The 21,344-nt window shown below is 38.2% G+C and overlaps 1 protein-coding gene across 3 annotated transcripts in view; it reads left to right on the top strand.

The window, feature by feature from the left end:
* Nucleotides 1–21,344, top strand: part of RNLS (renalase, FAD dependent amine oxidase) — a 267,716-nt gene that overhangs the window by 216,014 nt on the left and 30,358 nt on the right. For all 3 annotated transcript variants that reach the window (XR_010381952.1, XR_838403.3, XM_010996271.3), the window contains exon 6: nt 439–614. Coding sequence is in view for 1 of the 3 variants with exons in the window: in XM_010996271.3 (XP_010994573.2) it covers nt 439–614 (176 nt within the window). In the remaining 2 variants the exon portion in view is untranslated. The remainder of the gene's footprint in view (nt 1–438; nt 615–21,344) is intronic.

Below are 21,344 nucleotides of genomic sequence, written 5' to 3'. Positions count from 1 at the left end.
AACGTAAAATTAACAAGCTAAGTATTTACTGAACATCTACTTTGTTCTCAGAATTTAAGGCAAATATAGGCTATGTATAATAAATGGTTCCTGCCCTGATAAGCTTATGATTTAGTGGATGAGAGAAGATAAACATATCAATAAATCTAATTTCTTAACCAAGGCCATACCTAGTAGGTTCTCTTACCTTCCTTCCAGTTCTTTAACAAGACCTGAAAATTCATTCTCTGAAATACATCTTGAATCTGCCCTCCTCTTCAGAGAGGCCTGATTTTGAATTTCAGAAACACCCTAAATTTATACTTCAAAGATTAGAATTTGTTTCTCTTCATTTATTGTCTGGTAGCTGTGACCAGTTCCTAAATCTGGATTGAAATGCTGAGAGACACTTCCTTGTTGCCCACTTTAAGACGTATCTTTATGTTCCTCTTCCATTAGAGTCATCAGAAATCGGGCCTTCCCTTGTGATTCACACCACTGTCCCATTTGGAGTTGCACACTTGGAACAGAGCATTGAGGATGTGCAGAAGTTAATCTTCCAGCAGCTGGAGAACATTTTGCCTGGTTTGCCTCAGCCAGTTGCTACTAAATGCCAGAAATGGAGACATTCACAGGTAATCAGAGAAGCCAGGGGTATGAGTACCGTTTTCTTAACCAGGCCTGACTTGACTTTTTCTCATCCTTTGCCACTTTCTAGGAAAAGAAATGGACAAGTGATTTGGGAAGCAAATATGTGTTTGCCTAATATAGAAGTTTACAATTACCCTGATTTTATTATCCTGTTATTTCTCAATGAGAGATGCATACAATTTCCCCAATGTTATGTTCAAATTCTAGCATCTCAAGACATACACCCTGAAAATCTGGGGTTTCCTATGCAGGCAAGGCAGGTTATATATCAAAATGCAGCTGTTTCCCTGGGGATTTTCTAAATCAGTACTGTGGTTATATAGAAACCACTGTAACCTCCCAAATTTTTGCAATATGTCAAATTAACCTCGTAAGTGTATTTTGCTACCACAATTTTCATTTTTATTAAGTTCCCACTTTGGTTTTGATGGCTGCCAGCAGAGCTCTTTGGGGGAGAAAGATGAATACCTGCATAGGTCGGCTGGTTGAGCTGTTTTTCAGAGCTAGATAAGCCTGCTCATTGCTCTGCTAGTTCAAACCTACAAGCTCTTTATACTAAGTCAGTGCTGACTTTTCTGAAAATATCTGCATATTTCAACAGAAGTTTGTGAGTATTCATAGAAAAAGTCTTTTGTTCTGTAAACTCAGTTGTGAGGTCATTTGGGGGCAATGGAGCAAAAAGCAGAAAGAGAAAAGATGCAGTGACTTGTCTATTTTTGACTAAGATTTCTGAGTGTATCGATTAACTGACTTATCAGCACTATTGGTTACCCAAGCTGTAAAGCTTTTAGAAAAAGTGGTTGTGAGAAATTGCAGCAGATTTTGTATATTTTAAAGGGCTTTCCAAAAATCAGAGGAAATGGTAAACTTCCTAAAAATATTGCAGCAGGTCTGTGTGTTTACCTATATCTTCTCAAGTTAAATTATACAGTGAATCTTTCAGGAAAATATTTACTTAAACACATCACGGTCAGTTTAAAAGACTTTATTTTTTCCTTTTAAAAGAATTTTAAAAATCTCAATAGCTAATGTCTTTAAGTGATATTTAACTCAATTTTAGGTTGGCCTCAAAAAGAAAACAAGGAAATAATCTTGTTGATATAATTGAAGCTAGATATATTATATTTGCAACGTATAAATATTCTTTGAAAAGAAACGATAGCTTGTGAATTTCTTCTTGTGACTTCTTCAAAATAATTTATTAATAAAATGAAAAGATGGGTTAAAATCTACTTATTTCTTAAAATATAATGTGTTAATAGAAATAGATTTGACCTATCCTCAAAATGACCTAGTTAAAGTTGTGCAATATAACAAAATTTAATTTAAAAAAATCTTTGAACACAAAGTACATCCAAACCCTAACAATGATTTTTATTACAATTTGGATGGTCTCCCTTGGAATGAGCCCAGTACATTTAGAGCTCTGCAGTCATGAAATCTACATGGGCTGCAAAGCCTGAAAGGGAATAAGATGTCATTCAAATGTAAAGGTTTGCATGTTCCGCTATTCATAGTACCTTGAGCATCATTCTGCAGAATATAACACTGTCATTATGGCAGAGATCTTACTTACATTGTTCAATAGAGAGAGAGAGTGAGAGAGAGATCTCCCACATCACCTTAAAAGAAGAGATAATTAGTGACTGGTCATGAGACTTAATAGCATTTAGCTAGTTAGGTTTCAGTTATTTATTCCCAAGATAACATTTCTCCATGATGAAGTTTTTGAAAGGTTCATCCTAGCTCTTGAAATTTGATGTAAATGTATGTAACCCTTTTTCCTTTCCATCCCAGGACACAAGATCTACCTTTGATGAATTCATAGATGTTTGTGTATAGATATGGTCCAATATCGGCTTACATGGAAGAGAAGGATGTTATAGAAATGGGGACAAAAACAAAACAAAAGAACAACCAACTGATTTCAAAGTTTCCTTTATTTCTGATTTCCCTGCAGGAGAATCCCTCCTTTTATTTCTTCCAGGCTGGCTCCCACCTTTTTTTTTTCCTCCCCCTGTCCCGCTTCACTCAAACCTTTCCTGTTTTTCACACTCCACCCACTTCCTTCTCTTCTTTCTCTCTGACAGACAAATGATCGAGCCCTTCAAACCCTCATTTTGTAAAATCCTAGGTAGACTGCAGAACTGGACTCCCCACCCCAGGCAGCAGTGAGTGGTGTGGATTCCCACTTTAGGCCTCTTGGGCTGGGCTCTCCATCCCCACGCCCTTTTCTCTTCTTTTGTGATCCTTACCCTGCACCGTGCCACTCAGGGACTGTGCAGGGTGGGGGAGAAGAAAAGAAAGGAAGGGAGACCCCAATGATGAGCACCCATGTGCGGCGGGCCTGGGGCTGGGCGATTCAAAGATGTGATCTCATTAAAGAACAACAATAGCCTTAGGACGTTGCTAGTTTTAACCCACAGTAGCAATGAGAAAAACTAAGCCTCAAAAACATGAAATAAATTCCCAAAGGTCCCATGGCTAATAATGACAAAACCAGTCTGCCTGCCTCTCCAGTCCTTCCCTCCTCTTCCCTGACCCTCTGTTTTCCTTGGCTGCTGTAACAGATTACTACAAGTTTGGTAGCTAAAAACAACGAAAATTTATTATCATATGGTTCTGGAGGTCAGAGGTTCAAGATGGGTCTCAGTGGGCTGAAATCAGAGTGTCAGCTGGGCTGTGTTTCTTTTTGTAGGTTCTAAGAGAGAATCCATTTTCTTGCCATTTACATCTTCTAGAAGCTGCCCACAATCCTTGGCTTGAGGCTTCTTCCTCCATCTTCAGAGCCAACCACAGCTGGTCAAGTCCTTCTTGTATTACATCACTCTGACCTCTTTTTCTGCCTCACTCTCCCTTAAAGGACCCTTGTGATTACACGGAGCTTACCTGGATAATCCAGACACTCTTCTCATCACAGGGTCAAGTGTCTAGCAACATTATTTCCAGCTGCACCCTTTCCTATTTCTTGGCATATAACATAACATTTGTAGGTTCTGGGGATTAGGATGTAGACATCTTTGGTAGGGGAACCTTATTTCTGCCTATCACACCCTTCTTTCCCCAGAATCCCTTGGTAGATTCTGTTATGAGGCAGTATCTCCCACTCCTCTCATAAAACCTCTGGGGAGAGCACCAGCCCTTTAAGGCTCAAGCCACTTAAGAAGTAGCTGCTCTCTGAAAGAAGTAAGGGACAATTTTGTGGTGGGGACACAAAATAGTCCCTTAGCTCTTGTTTCCTTTTTCCCTGATGTTGCTGTCCCATGCTTTCTGCTGCCTCTAATGTCATATAGCTACAATGACAGCAGGGAGGTGAAGGATGTTTGTTCATTTATTCGTTTTGGTTACTCATTTATTCAATAAGCATTTAACAAATACCTTTGACATGTCTAATACTCTGCTTATGGAACCCTAGAGACTAATATTTGCTGAAGGCCTTCTCCTAAGACACTAAATTTAATTTTTTGTCTTGAGTAAGATAATGCTGCATTTTTGTGGATGCTGCCCTCAAGGAGAGAGGCAGATGAAGAAAGAAGGCATGTTTGAAAGACTTTGGAGCTGCCCTGTGCCTCCCATTTGGGCTTTGGAAGAAACACTTGAGTAGGTGGTTCAAACAAACACAGCATAGCAATGGCAGATGTTTTGATTCTAAGTTCCTCCCTTTTGCAGCTCTTTGCCTTCCATTATTTAAATGTTTATCCAGTTAATATAATTTGATGCCCAGGCTGTGATGCATTGAATTAAGATTTCTGTGACAAGTATGATATGTTAATCCTTTCAGCAGAAGAGTAATAACTGAAAACACCTTTCCATGTACCTGGACATAGGACACTCGATCAGTTTGATAACTCTCCCCAATACTATTGCTGTGCTTTCCTTTGTTTCAGGGTCTTCCATGATGCCTTTCTCAAACTATAGTAAATGTCTGATTTGCTTGCGAGATTGACTCTCATTTTCCCCCATCTTTCTGTAGCTCCTGAAAATGTCAGTGGCCCTTTTCCTCATTTAGCACACTCATGGATTACTTTATTTTTTTAAAAAAATCACTGAATGTATTTTGAATACCAAAGAGTTCAAGAGAGGAATTTAGGGGGAGGGGAAAAAGAAGAGGGAGATAGTAAATGAATATTTTGCTCTCTTTGGCAAAATAAATGGATTTGGACTAGCCTATAAGGCTTTAGCAGTAAAATCAGAAATTAATTATCTTCTATAGTTACACTTCTTCACTTAGTCTTTTGCCCTGAGACTGTACTTTCTCTCTCCTCAGTGGTGGTCCTTTCATATTTTTAAGGAGAAGGATCATGAACTCTTTAAGATCTGATAGAAGCTATGAATGTGAAGATTCTCATCCTTTCAAAATACACATGTACATCTGAACTATGTGTGATTTACTGTACAGAATAAGTTCCTTAAATATATATACACATATACACATAAACACAAAAGTGTATATAATTATGAAGCTTTGTAAGCAACTTAAAAGTCCTCCCATGAATCCTGCTTTAAGAACACCTGCTGTAAATGGTACACTATTGTAGCCCAAGTAAATCAAGAACTCCTCATGGCCCAGTCTTGTGTTGTAGTTGAAGAAACAAAATTCAGCAACCAGGAGGACTGTAAAGCAATTCTAATCTTTGCTAGTATCTTTTATAGAACTTTAAAGAATGTCCAGAATTCACCATCCTCAGTGGTACTTTCTGAAGTCTCTCTGCTCATCCCCTGTGTTTCCCACTTCTGGAATCTCCCTCAAATCTTTGTGCACCCTTGACTCTAGTTTCCCTAATAACCAGCCACGTGGGCTTATCTCTTTTTCTACCTTTCCTCTCCTCCTGGCAGCCTCCCATTCACATTCCTCACTTTTGACTCTATCTTTTTTTTTTTCCCTCTTGACAAGTAAATCTTAGACCTTTTCAATGCCAGTTCCCTATTTTGGCTTCCTCAGATCTTCCCCAATTGATTACCTCAGTTGGCATCATACTGCCCAGGAGTTAGAGGGAAAGAAAGAGAAAAGAGGAAAATGCAACAGCGTAGAGGTTTGTGTTTGGTGGGGAGGGGGATGTGTATGCAGAAGAGCCTGGGGTCACCCATATACTTAACATTATTCCCTCATGAGATTAATTTCTGGTGGGTAAGCTGTGTCTAATTTCAGCATTGGGAGGTCAGGTGGTAATTGATATTTTCATTTTCTCTTTCCCTGTCTTATGCATCTTCTATTATATCCTCCTCATTTTCTTCTCTTAGGTAGGTTGAAACTGAAAAGCAGTGACTGATTGATTGTATGAATGCACCAAAATTGTAAGTCCAAAGGATTGTCCCCTTCAAAGTAGTCAGTCACCTTAATAAGCCACACACTGATTTCAACAAGACTGGGCATCTCTTTCAGAGCCTGACACATACTCTTCAGCGTATAATCAGTTGAATCAGGTCTTTGAAAGTTGAGCTTGAACTTGCTGTTTTAGAAATGACCAAAGTCATTTGGACTTAAATCTTCTTAATAAAATAGTTGGTCAGTCTTAACAATTTTCTTAAATGTTTTCAAGAACTAAAGAAATATAGCTGTTTGTATTTATCTATATTAATGTGTCTAGCAATCTGATTCTAAAAGCTGCTATCCCTAAAAGGCATTGACCCCTAAAAGACATCACTGCAAATGGAAACATATAGCCTTTTAGGATAAATACCTTGAAAGATAGTAATCAATTGTGTTTATCAGTTAAAGTAGATTAGGCATGTTGTTTTGTAGTTTATTTCTACATTAAAATCGTACTCTTTTGATCATTCTGCCACAGAGACTTTTCTTCCATATTTATGCCTTGTAATTCCTGGATTTTTAATAATGTGGTATGATCATGATCTTGGACTTTGGAGTCAGGCAGACTTCGGTTCAAACTTCAGCTCTCCCTGTGCTTTTGAGCAAGCTAGACTAACTCGAAGCCTCCAGGGCCCCGTCTGTAAATAGTCCAGCTGAACCTACCTCAAAGGGTTGCGGTTAGAATGAAATGGGAGAACACCGTAGAAAACATTTACTGTAACACTAATACAAAGCAAGTTCTCAATTAATATTACTAAGTAGAGGTAGCAAAGGAAGGAGGAGATGAGGTGGGTGAAGGTGACTCCATACGTTTCCTAGTTAGTAGATCAGCTCTATGTGTGTCCCTTGCTCCCTTTTCTTGATTACCTCGGTGCCCACAAGCTGCCACACTTTTTTTTTTTCTTACTCTCTTCTCTTTTCAGAGTTTCTGTCTTTTCTCTTTGCTTCACCTATGCAGATAGTTCTAGACAAGGATGTTTCAGAAGGACTGACTCCATGCCAGGGGCTGTGACACTCAGTCGTACCAGAGGGACTGTTAACATCAGAACAGGGTGAGATAAAAGTGGTGGGTCCCTGTGGACACAAGAAACTCTTCTCAGTTGGGTTTTTCTAAGTTTATAGATTTTCCAGCTTCTTGCCATTCATTCCTAAATGAACTTACACATTTTCCAGTGTTTGGTAATTTAACACATTTATGCCATGAGTCTACATTTCCTGGCATGAAATTGAGGCCTCCAGAGCACTCTTGTCTATGTGCCATAAGTTTACGGTATCCTATGGAGACCCAAAACAGACACTTTGGAATCGGTGGACCATGGCATGACCCAGTCTCCCAAGAGCAGGAGATCTAACAGGTGTCGGTCCTAAGCATTCCACTGAGTGATCTCTCACCTCTTTCTCACTGGCACGTAACTAACCACTTGCTTCGCTTTATTATGAGGTAGCTACATCTGTGTGAGATCATCAGCTGAGAGATTCTGATCATTGAATTAGTGATGTTCAGTCACAGTTTAATTGAAGTTTATATGAGCAGATATTTCCCCTTTTCATAAAATTCCGTATTATATGAGCTATTAAACATTTTAACACATATGAGTTTAATTAAGTCATTTTTTTCTCAAGTGCTCATGGCAGGAACTTACCCTGCCATGTGGTCAGCATCACACTTTTTCAAAAGAACTAATTACTTTGAACAGCAGTACTTTACAGAAAACTTTAAAAAGGAGTCTGTCATTTTTTCCTGGGCAAACGCTGTATATATTCATCTGAACCCAGTATTACTTAAAACTGGATGATGGATGTTATTATAGGGGTGTGGGCAATCTAAGAGAAACAGGCCCTATTCCAGCACTACCCCATAAAGGGAAGTCCACTTGGTCTGCTTAGAGTAGACATTAGTATTCAGCTCTAAAACTAACAAGCTGAACTAAAAAGTTCACTTGACAAAAGCTATTTATACCCACATTAGAAATTAATAACATATATTCTTTTCATTTAGCATACATTTACTGAGCTCCTACTATGTGCCAGCTATTAGACTGGATTTAAAGACTCAAAGACAGCTCCCTTCCTTTAAGGACCTTCCCATATAATCAGCAAGGCTGACCAATAAACAGATAATCATGATATGTTACAATTTGTTCTAAGAAAGTTATACACAGTGTACTGAGTGAACCCAGAGCAGATTTGAAGAGAAAGCGGTAATAAATAGCTCCCTAAAAGAACATGCCATTTGAGCTAAATCCTACAAGATAAAGTCAGAGAGGCAAAGGGAATGATGTTGGACTGGTGTTCCACTTTCCCAGAGGCAGGAGAGTGCAAGGTGCATTCTTCCTTTTCACCTTAATCTTGCCATCATCTGTCATAGCATTTATATAGACCATGACAGTCTTCATCAGCATTTTATTAGACAGTTTACATGCATAACCATTATCTCTCTCTCTCAAAAATGCCATTTATTAATCCCCTGCTCTGTATAACTTACTGGGCTCTGTATGTAACTCACTTCATCTCCACCCTGTGGAGTCCGTACTCCTTCCCCATTACGTAGGTCAGAAAGTTGGGAAGTTGAGAGCTCAGTGCCTTGTGTGAGGTTCCTCCACTAGGAAGTGGCAAAAATGGAATTCAAGCACAGGTCTATTTAAAAGCTGGTGCTTTTAACCACTCGTTCTGCTGCTGGTAATTGAGTTCTGGCTTTCCTCCAATTATGACACATTCTTATACTATCATTCTGTTGCTGCTGTCAGTGAGAAATAATAATAGTTAACATTTATATTCTGATTTTAGCAAGTGCTTTTATACTTGTTTGCATTTGATCCTCACAACAATTCTGACAGATCAGGAAGTAAATATTACTATTTTTGTTTAAATGAGGAAACTGAGGTTCAAGTTGAATGTTTTGCCTAACGCGATGCGACTAGTGAGCAGCAAAATAGAAACTGGAACGTGTCACTTTAGACTTAAAAGTCCATGTTTCACACTATACACAAAAAATTAACTTAAAATGGATCATAGACCTAAATATAAAACCTCAAACTATAAAACTTTTAGATGAAAACATAAGAGAAAATATTTATGATTTGTAGTTTGGCAATTATTTCTCAGATAGGATACAAAAAGCACAAACCATAAAAGAATAAATTGATAAATTGGACATGATCAAAGTTAAAAGCAATGTCCTTGAAAGGTATTGTTAAGAAAATGAAAAGACAAGCCACAGACTTGGAGAAAATGTTTGCCAAAACATATATCCAATAAGAAACTGGTGTCTAGAATATATAAAGAACTCTCACAAATCAGTAATAAGAAAACAAATGGCCCAATTATTTTAAAATGGACAAAAGATTTAAAACAGCACTTCACTAAAAAGGAGATGTGAAGTTAACCATAGAGGTGTAAGAGCTCTACAGTGAAAACTGTAAAACATTGCTGAAAGAAATTAAAGGAGACTTAAGTAAATGAAAAGGCATCTCATGTTTGTAGTTCACAAGACTCAATATTTTTCAGATGCCAGTATTAACCAAAGTGATCTACGGATTTATTATAGTCTTTATCAAAATCCAATGGCCCTTGGAGAAATGGAAAAGCTGATCCAAAAATTCATCTGGAGTTGCAAGGGACCCCACATGGCTAAAACAATCTTGAAAAAGGACAAATTTGGAGGACTCAAAACTTTCTGATTTCCAAACTTACTACAAACCATAATCAAAACAGTGTGGCAGTGACATAAGAATAGACATAGAGATGAATGGCATAGAATCAAGAGTCCAGAAATAAACCCATACCTATGGTGAATCGATTTCTGACAAGGTTCCCAAAAACATTCGATGGGAAAAGTATTGTCTCTTCAACATATAGTGCTGGAACAACAGGGAATCTATGTACGAAAGAATAAAGTTGGACCCTTACTTCATGCCACAGGTGAAAATTTACCTGAAATGGATTGAAAACATAAATATACAAGCTAAAATCATAAAAAAGCTTGGAAGAAAACAGGGGTAAATCTTTATGACCTTGTATTTGGCAATGGTTTCTTAGATTTAATACCAAAAGCACAGGCAACCAGAAAACAAAAGGTAGATAATTTGGACTTCATCAAAATTCAAAACTTGTGTGCATCAAGGATTGGCAAGAACATGAAAAGACAATGCATAGAGTGGGAGAAAATATTTGTGAATCACTTACCTGATAAGGGCCTACTATCCAGAATAGTTAAAGAACTCATAACTCAACAGCAAAAAGCCAAACAGTTCAATTTAAAACTCGGCAGAGGACTTGAATAGACATTTCTCCAAAGAAGAGGTACAAATGGTCAAAAAGCACAGGAAAAGATGCCCAACGTCATTAGTCATTAATTATTAGGGAAATGCAAATTAAAACCAAATGAGATACCACTTCACGCCCACTAGGATGGCTATAATTTCTTTAAAAAAGGAAAAATAAGTGCTGGTTAGGACTAGAGAAATTGGAATGCCGTACCTTGCTGGGGAGAATATAAAATGGTTTAGCCACTGTGGAAGACAGTTTGGCAATTCCTTAACAAAATAAACATAGAATTACAAGATGACCAAGCTATTCCAATCCTAGATATATACCCCCAAAGAATTGAAAACATATGTTCGAATAAAGCTGTGCACACAAATGTTCATAGCAGCATTATTCACAAGAGCCAACGGTAGAAACAACCCAAATGTCCGTCAGCTGATGAATAGATGAGTGTGGTATATCCATAAGATGGAATATCACTCAGCCATAAAAGGCAGTGAAGTTGGTACATGATAGTATGGATGAACCTTGAAAACATTATGATAAGTGAAAGAAACCAGACACAAAGGCCTTATCTTGAACGATTCCATTTATGTAAAATATCCAGAATAGGCAAATTCATAGAGACAGCAGATAAATGTTTGCCAGTGGCTATTACTAATGCTAAATTTTGTGTTACGTGTATTTTACCACACACAAAAGGAGAGATGTGGATGACGAATAGGCACACAAAAGTATGCTGAATGGCAGTGGTCATTAGGGAAATGCAAATTAAAATCACAGTGAGATACTGAGACATACCTGCTTGAATGGCTCAAATCAAACTCTCTGAAGATGCCAAATGCTGGCAGAGATGTGAAGCACCCGGAATTCTCACGTATCACCATGGGAGTGCAGCACAGCATAGCCCCATAGGAAAACAGTTTAACAGTTTCTTACAAAGTTAAATATACACTTACCATATGACCCAGGAACTGCACTCTTAGGAATTTACCCAAGAGAAATAGTCAGACGTCCACATCAAAACCTATATGCAAATGTTCATAGCAGCTTTATTAATTATAGCCCCAAACCGGAAGTACCCCAAGTATCAATCACCTGGTACACGGGCAAACTGTAGCACATCTATAAATGCAAAACTACTCTGTAATAAAATGGAAAAAAACCCCACTAATATTTACAATAGCATGAGTGAATCTCAGAAGCATTATCTCAGCGAAAGAAGCCAGGCTGAAAGGCTACATATTGTCTTGTTCTATTATTCTATTTGTGTTTCTGGAACAGGCAAAACTGTAGGGACAGACCTTGGTTGCCAGGGGCTGTGATTGGGAAATGGGGTTAACTACAAAGGAGCACAAGGGAAATTGTCGGGGGGCTGATAGAAATGGTCTCTCTATTTTTTTTTATAGTGGTAGTGTAGACACAACTGTGTACATTGTCAAAATTTATAGAACAGTACACATGAAAAGGGTGAATTTTACTGTGTGTAAATTATACCTCCATTAAGCTGACTTTAAAATCCATGTGTTCTTTAGCCTTCATTATTGTCTGAGGGGCAGAGCATTGACCCTTTTATTTCCACAGTACTAAAGGTAGAAAGAAGGTCGTTTCTAGACCTGAAGATCAAAGTGGCTGCAGTCTTTTTGCCATAATTGCACAACCCAAATAAAAAGCTATTGGGTCTGCTCGACATGAATGAGAACCAGAAAGAATTAATGATCATGCTTCTGAGTTGACAGGAAGGAGGATGAGAGAAGGGGTGAAGAAGGGTTGAATTCGTGGGAAATTAAGCAGCTGTTAACTTAAACAGGGGAGAAGTAGTGATTAGACTTAGTTCGGTAGCAAAGATGATTTTAAGCTTATCTCTAGACTCACAACCAAAGGCACGTTTGGCCCTCTGCATCCTAGGAGCCCAAGCAATTGGATCGTTTGAGAGATTGTGGTGCAACACTTCTATTTAGATGAAAACAAAATGATTTAAGACTGTTAAATCACCTTCTCACTAGGAACTGGTTTCTGTACTCTCACACTTTACACGGTGCTCAGCAACAGCTGGGAACACAACAAATACTTGAAAAGTTAATGAACGAGAATACTAAAACTTGCTGAAGGACAGAACGGTTTTCTATTAAATTAAAACCTCTAAAGGGAAACGCAATATGACTATTGTTTTGTCCATTAGGACTGCCACAGCACTAGAGAGGACAGTATCTCATTCTTTATTGTGTGTTTGTTCTGAACAAGTCCTCATCAGAATAGACCGAGCCAGTGTTTTCAGGACTTAAAAAGATAGAATAGATCTAAAAGGATTGAATGTAGACTTCAGCAATTGAATATACAATTTCAGCAAAGTATGTCCTTTGCAGTTCGAGCCCACTAAAGCTGCTACATGGGTCATATAATTGATTTGTGGCACATTCTGCCTGCATCTACCCAATGGTTTATTAAAATAGAATAGACAAATACCAATAAAGAGAAAAGCTCCTCTGAGAATTGACCAAACCACATCGCTTTCTTCACACCTAAGGTATTCCACCCAATAGTAATTTTACAGCAGCTCTCTGGGTACCAGAGACAGAGCTCTGTAGCCAGAAGCCCAAAATACAAGCAAATCTTTCCCTAAAGCACAACAGAGAAACGGGCTTATGAAATCACCATTAAATATAATAGAACACTGGAGAGATGAGTTGAATAGAGGGAAGATGAGATGATGCACATAACACATTAGAACCAATTAAAAATATACCATCTCTGCAGGAAAGCACCCATGTGTTGATAAAGCTTTTTATGAATATTAAGTACTGTAACATAAGATAATATAGGACTGACAGCCTCAAACATCAGTGGCCAAAAAGGGAGACAATATATTTTAAGGAAATATACCTAAAATAGATTAAATATCATCAGCACCCTGAATTTGTCATTATTATCCTAGTTCTGAGAATCACTTATCTTCAATAATATGCAGTGTATGGTTAAGAAATAAATCTTATCAACACTTTTCTTAAGAATATAACCAATATATTCCATTTGTACATGACTTCTGGGCTGTGCCACAAGAATCTACACATAGAGAATTAAATCTTCTAAGAAAGAAATTTTAAAAGATATAGATGTGAATTGGCTGGATCACCCTGAAAAAAATGTTTTGTTTTGTTTTTTTTTATCCCACTGTGATACCTCTAGCCTTCAAGAATGTATTTACTAGCTCTAAGGGAAAAACATATTTAAAGGATTACTTAGACTTCATGTCCGTGCAGGTTCACTGCAGCTCAGCTATATACTATGGAAATAGCATGGAGTGTGTCACACTGGTCTCCATCTTTTGAAATAAAGGCAAACATCTGTATACCCCATTATACACACACATGGACATACTAACATACACACTCACCTAGTTATATTTTACACCCTTTTCAAGGTATTCTTTGCAATGACATTTTATGAGATGAGGTGAATTATCTGGATAAGAAACCATCTTTGCTACCTATTTGAAATTCAGGCTGATTCAAATATTCCTAGTGCCTTTGCCTGGACTCTACAAAAGCTGAGCTAGAGGCAGAGAATTCAGCATTCTGGGAGTGATGACATCAGTGTCTGGGCAAGGATTATGGGGTCCAGAACTCAAGAACTAGGTTAGAGTGATGAGGTGTGATGACATAGAAAGAGGTTAATAACATGGTAACTCAGAAGGATAGAGAAAAATTGAGAGACTGAGAAACCAAGGAAAATTATTTTCATAGAGGAAAAAAAAAAACCCACCACATTTAAAGATTTGAACACTGAGAATTTAAAGCTTTCAAAAGTTTGAATGAGTTTTTTGTTGGCCCACGTGTATACATCCTTTGAGCAAACATTTATTCAACACTAACCATGTACAATGGAGTAATAGATGCTGGAAATACAAAAATGTATAAAGCACAGCCCTTGTAGATTACTATTTCTGAGAACTCAAAAAACTTTGTAAACATCAAACATCTCTTACCAAGTTGCAATTTGGTGAGTTAAGTGTAGAGGAATCAACATTTTATTGCCTTTTCATCAAACCCCAAAGGGACTTTTAAAAAATAAGGGAAAGAGATAGAAATATTACATTTTTAATTTGGCCAATAGAAAACATTTTGTACTGTTAAAAAAAAAGTCAACTTTCCTTTCTCAGATCTCCCTTTCCTATATCATAGAAATTTACTTAGGGGTCAATAGTATTTTTCACCATTGACACAACCCTGAAGTTTCATTTTTTCACAGTGCCTGGACTAGTTCCCCAACTATACACACATAAACAAACATTTCCATTGACATCAGCGTTAAGTTATGGTCTCTCCCTCACTTATTTACATTTCTCTGTTTTTATAAACAGGCATATGATAGATGCTCATAATCAATGCCAGGGGAATATGGTAAGAATGGGGAGACGTATACAGAGAACCAATCCAAACCACATGTACCCTCTAGGTACTTGCAATTTGAAGGTAGATATTTATTCCACATTTGTTTAAGTCTTTTTCCCCCAATCCCTATTTTTCTCTACACCTTTTATGGTTACTACCTGAAAATTTAGCTTCAGGTAAACCAAGAATGTGTTACCCCAGATTCTAGGTCTATCTAGATTAATATTTGTATAGAAGGGAGGTTGTGCAAGTTTTTGGAAAATAAGTTTTACACCAGATTTTATTCCATTTTTAAAAATTACTCATCTACTTACCAAGTCCAAACTAAGGTTGTCCAGTGTTACTTGAGATTACTGATAGTTTTTCAAAGCCGACCTTTGCTGCTGCCCAACCCCCCTTTTATAGGAAACATTCCTCAGGCTGACAAGACTCTGCTCTGAGCCACATCAGGCACCTCGCCCCAGAGCAGTGGTTCCAAGCGTTTTTATTTCATGGACCAATAAAATCCCTCTAAATGTTTTGGGAACCAATGTAATATTGCTATCTTTTTATTCTGCAATTAAGAATTTGAAAAGCAAAATACAGCTAAAAGAATTTAATAAAAAGAATAACACCTCCCCAAAAATATAGTAAAGATACAATTTCTTAACAATTTATAAATAGAATACATTAATCTCTATGAGAAAGCTCATAATTCTCCTTATTTATTCTCTTCTTGCCATCGATTGACTTTTGGGAACCACTACCTTTGAGCTTTGCACAGGGGGCTATAAAAGAATAAGTTAACCAAATATTCAATTTCTGCTGTTTATGTATCGTGGCATGAGTTCAGGTTTACACTGGCAGCAGAGCAGAGGAAGTGAGGAAGTGTATGAATCAGCTCCGTACCATCTCAGGCCCCCTAGCTATTCATATTGCCAGTGTGGTCAGTACCTCACACACACAATGGGCAGGGGAAATGCCAACGCAGAGATATTGTTACTCAAGAGTTTGCCCCCAGTCAAGTTAGTGAACAACTAGGAGACAGAAAGATTTCTTTGAAATCCAGGGACAATTTAAGGAAGGAGTCACCCTCAGACATTGGAAGTGATTAAAAATCAATTAAAAAGATGTAGTGTGAGTATTAAAATCACGGGTGATGGTTTAGACATCTCTATCTGCTGCCAAGACCCAGGTATACCCAAGTTTTTTGTTTTGTTTTGTTTTGTTTTGGCGGGGAGGTAATTAGGTTTATTTATTTATCTTAATGGAGGTACTGGGGATTGACCAGGACCTGGTGCATGCTAAGCACACGCTCTACCAATGAGCTATACCCTCCCCAACAAGTTTAATTAAAGTGAGCCTTAGGAATGTAAAGGAACATAAGAAAACAATAAAATTACCTATAGCTTTTTATGACACCAGAGGTTTTTTTCAATCTGAATTCTTTCGAATGCAATTAAGAAATAGATCAGTAATATCACAGGGCAATCGTGTTGGTTTCATACATGCTTATGTTTTCAAGTGATAGGGGTACATTTTCTCACAAGCAAAGACAAAGCCTTAGCAAATATGAAAATCTTTAGGAAAAAAACTGAAAATCTCCAGAGATGTCCTCCTTTAGTGCAAATAGTGGCTACTGTAGTGGCCTTAAGAACTGCTGGGTTTTGATGAGGAAGGCTATATCCTGGATATTTAAAATCTTGATCAAAATGGTCTCCTTTAGAAGCAACATCCACCCAGGACATACAGCTCAAAGGAGGAAGTGTAAGCTCAAGTTTACACTACTACACTACAAAGATATCACTAGATTTTTTTTTTTTTTTGGTAGGTACTGGAGATTGAACCCAGGACCTCAATCATGCTAAGCACAGGCTCTACCACTGAGCTCTACCCACCCGCCCTGGGAGAATGTTAACTGTGCTAGTCATTTTATTGTTTTTGTCAGTGGTTGGTTCAAAGTTCTGTAGGTTTTGAGTTATCTGCATCAACTCTATTTTCCCACAAGCCCTAATACTTGTTAATGCACAGTTTTGTAGAACTACATTTGAAATATCTGTATTTTATTTTCACATGGCAGTCAAAGTCCTGATGTCACCCGTGGAAGGGCAAAGGTCTAGATGGAAGTTACTAGAAGGTCATTAGAAGGAATTGGAATTGAGCTTCCAGCATCATCTAGAGGAAATGGCTCCTGATGGGATCTTAATTCTTGACATTGAACTATGTCTTCTTTGAACAAAGCCAATGCATCAGACTATCCTGGCTTAATGGGAAACGAGAATAAAAAATAGTAAAGAATATTTAATTCCCTTATTTCTAATTACGTGTTTGCTCTGCAACCTACTAATCCAGGATTGGTATATAGGATTCCTCTCGAGTGCCAACTCCAATTGACTGGCAGTGGCTGGCTGAAGCAATGAAGGAAGAAGGATGCTGAGGCCACTTCTGGCCTCAGTGGAAAAGGATGCCACAATTGATTAGTGATGTATGTCAGGAGTGGCCGCACATGCGTCACCCCTGTAATCTACGATACAGTTGAGGAAATTTGCCTACTAAGATGAATGGTCTGGGAAGACAACCAAATTCGGTTCTGGAATCGGTACATTTACCTTTGTAAATGAACAAATTGATTCTGTGATCGCCAGTCTATCTCTGTCAGTTTCACTTAAGACTGTTCATTTGGGTGAATTGAGAAAACAGAGGGTTTAAACCAGCAGCACTGAAGACCTTGGAAATCCTGACACTGAGCTGCTGCTTACCTGAAAAGGCCCTGCTTCGAGGACCCTGCCACTCGGTATCTTTGCACTTGTTAAGCATTCACTAACTAATAGGTTTTCACCACCCTTCTACCCTTACCCTATTTAATATTTGCTGTATTTCATCCATTGTAAGATGCCATCAAGTTGGTATACACCAGGAGACTGGATATGGTTTTCACACATGTGCACTTGGTTATTTTCAGTGGTCTTACAGTGGGACTACCACTGTAACCCCTTGATATTTAAATTACTAAATTATTTAAATTACTAAATTACTGTTTGAGAAAAGAATATGAGCCTTGATTGCTGCCTGAAAATCTGTCTTTCCCACTGAAGAGAAAGTGCACAATCAGACCTTGAAGAACAGGTGTCAGTGTCTCAGAAGAAAGCCCCAGAAAGGACAGTTCAGTGGAGCGCTCTGGTAAGAAACGCTGCGCCGCCTGCGCTCAGGGCAGCACGGAGGCCAGGCTTTGCGGGGCAGAGTGTGGGCATGGACAGCTCTGAGTGAAAGCGTGCTTCACAGAAGTCAAACTCTGCGTGTGAAGAAGCTTTTGGAAAGGCTAACCAACCTATTCCTGTCTGATTTCCTTTTTATGTTTTCAAAAGAGCTACATGTAGATAAGTCTAAAAGAACTTTTCTAGTAAGTATAAAATAAAGCTTTGTGTCACGCTGACACCATAATTTTTCTTTCTCATTGGTCTATAAAATACCGGTGCCTCTTCCAACTGACAGTACCTTCGAGTCAGTGAAATGCAGTATTGGAGGAGGGTACAGCTCAGCGGTAGAGCCCGTGCTTAGCATGCACAAGGTTCTGGGTTCAATCCCCAGTACCCCCACTAAACAGTAAAATAAAAAATTAATTAAAAATACTTAAAGAAACCTAATTACCTCCCTTCTCCCCCCAAAAAAAAATCAAGAAAAAAAAAAAAGAAATTCTGTGTTGTTTACATCCATAACAAGCAGCAGCAAGAACCTGGTTGTTCCCAGATTGTCTAAGTTCTCTCAAGTTAGTTGCACAACTAGGATTAGAACTTATGAGGCCTTAATTCTTGCCTAGCTCCCTTGAACATCACCTAGTGCCATATTTCAGAAAGGTTGGTTTTGAGTAACCAAATCATGGGCTGGACAGCTAACTAGAACTGGTCACCCTAAAATATGGCCACTCTGTAGGCCAAACCAATGAGAGAGTTCTATGCAGGCAGAAATCTGGCAGTCCAAGGACAAGCTTTAGCTGTCACCATAGGTTTGGAAGAAAAAATGTACATTGTCGTATGTGTCACTGATTTTTTTTGCTAATTATCAACTATAATTTTGTGGAAATACCCATTAGCCTACTTGTCTTCCTCCCACTTTATTTTCATCTTTAATTTCATTCTCACACGAAAGGGACTTTTTGGTGTGAATTTTTACAATTAATATTCATGTTATAAAAAAATTGTTAGGTTAAATCATATAAAATTGACAGTATTTTACCATTTCTGACCTATAGAATCAGCAAGTTTATGTAATTTAATTGAATACATAACATAGACGTTCATGTAAAGCAGTTCACAGAGTTGTTTATCATTACTGAGAGCCTTCTAAGTACAATAGCTCTTCCATTTCAGCTTCTGCCAGCTCTGCAGAGTCTCTGAATAACACTTTTTGGGTAGCTGAGTGCCCTCTGAAGACCTTCATTTGAAGTATGTGTACAATATTCTGTCCTTTTTAAAAAACTCAATGAACATTTATTGCACACTTACTGTGGGCTAGGCACCATCTTCAGCCTTGGCTACAAAGATGAGTGCATCACAGTCCCCAGTTTCAGCAGCGTGCAGTCTAGGAAGGGAGACAGGCATGGACATAATTACAGTGCAAAATAGCAAGTAACATAATGGATATAAATAATATGCTGAGAAGGCACTTACCCTGCCTGGCAGAGCAAGAAGGCCTCCAAGCAGGTGACATTTGTGCTAGTTTTTGAGGGTGAGCAATTTGCTTGGCAGAGAAGAGAGGGAACAATACAACATCACCAAGCAGAATGGCTTGTTCAAAGTCACAGGAGCACAACAAAGAAGGACGTGCTTGGAGAACCTTGGTTTGAATGTAGATAGGACATGTGGCAAAAATCACAGAGAAGCAGCAAGAGAGGAGGCATGGATGGAGGTAAGATCTGGTTATGAAAAGCCTTTCATGTGAGGCTGGGGAATTTGCATTTTATTCCGCAGGTGAAGAGAAATCACAGAACATACATAGGTTTAAATTGCTTGGATATAAAACCGTTTTGTTTTTTTTTTTTTTTTTGGCTTTAAATTTATATGTCCAGTCCAGTCATCACCTAAGTGTATGAAAACCTGACATTACCGACCTGGAGCATCAGCTTCTGCAGTGAGAGTTCTTTCTGGCCCCTCCAGGCACACATGTAGGCAAAGCACCCTGGATTTCCAAGGGGTTGTTTCAGCCCTGACATCTCTCTTAAACACAGTCATTGAGCTGTGGTTCCTCACTGTGGCTGGAAGCATAGCCAACGGCTGCATTATTGTGAGAGATTGTGGCTTTGACAATTATGTGCTTCTCTACTGCAGAGCTCTCTACTTCACATGGGTAAAGGAGCTTGCCAACACACCCTTCATGTTTTCATATTTTCCTCCTTGGGTAATTGTAAAATGGGTGATTCCACCTAAAGGCAGCAAGATTGATTTCATCCAAACTGCAGACTGGCTAATCAGTGGCCCAGTTTTCTAGCCATGTGATCTGGCATCTGGCATTTACCACTCATCAAATGAAATTACACAGCACCAATAAATTACCAGCTCACCCCTGGGCAGAACTTTTTCCCTTAAGCTACCTCCTGCTTAACACTTGCATAATGTGTAATAGTACCATGGTTTATCTATACAGGGATGTCAGCTGGAATTTATCAAATCTTTACTACAAATGGAGATTTATATGTGTCTATATAAATTATATATAGACACACACACGTATGTATGTATATGAATATGCATGAATGAGTTATCCCATTTATGTGCATTTTCCAGATGACTATCAAACATCTTGTTTTGTTTTACGTAAATCAAGTCTTTGGAAATGCTTCTGAAGGTGCTGGAAGGGTGAGTTCTAGAGTCAGCCTTCTCTGTTCGAATCTGTTTCTTCACCACTAATTTTCTGTCCCTGGGCAAGTGACAATGTTTCTGAGTCTCAGCTTTCTCATCTATAAAATGAGAATAGTAGTAACTGCCTTGTAGGTTGCTGTGTGAATTAGGAGGGATGTGTATGTAAAGTAGTTGATATGCAATGAACAATTAAAAATACCAATAATTATATATACTTTATTCATATTAGAATTGGTTCTTGAATATTGGGGGCCATGATCATGAGCGTTAATGATTGCAGGAAAACTAATAGCTGGCACCCTTGGGGACTATTAAGAGCCAGAAAGTTATTTGTCCCTCCCCTAAATGACCTCAGACTTTTTTTCCAGCCCTCTCTGGGTTTTGACTGTTTCTACAGCATCCCTTGCTTTCAGACTATCAGTTGTCACATTCTGAAATCGATAATATATAGGAACTTAGCAGTTTCCTTCCTCCTCTAGTGTTTCACTGACAAAATCAAATCATTCAGCTTGTTAAAATTCCATCTAAAGCTCTTAATGAACACTCAATTCTGTTCTTCAGTGTCTGCACTATATACTATATATTTTAGCCACTCAAAGATCTTTTCTGCAGATTTCAAGATCTTTTCTTCTTGATCAAATCGTGCATGATCTCACGTCCATGTGGAATCTGAAATAGTCAAATTCATAGAAACAGAGTAGAATGGTGATTGCCAGGGACTAGTGGGAGGGGCAAATGGGGAGATGTTGGTCAAAGGGTACGAAGTTTCAGTTATGCAGTATGAATCAGTTCTAGGAATCTAAAGTACAGCAATATGACTGTAGTTAAAGGTATTTATATACTTGAAATTTGCTAAACGAGTAGATCTTGATAATTTGATTATGGTAAGTGTTTTACAATGCATATGTAGAT

This window comes from Camelus dromedarius, chromosome 8 (assembly GCF_036321535.1).
Source record: "Camelus dromedarius isolate mCamDro1 chromosome 8, mCamDro1.pat, whole genome shotgun sequence".
Taxonomy (NCBI): Eukaryota; Metazoa; Chordata; class Mammalia; order Artiodactyla; family Camelidae; genus Camelus; species Camelus dromedarius.
Note: the sequence above shows the minus strand (reverse complement) of the source record. Positions and strands in the feature narration are given on the sequence as shown.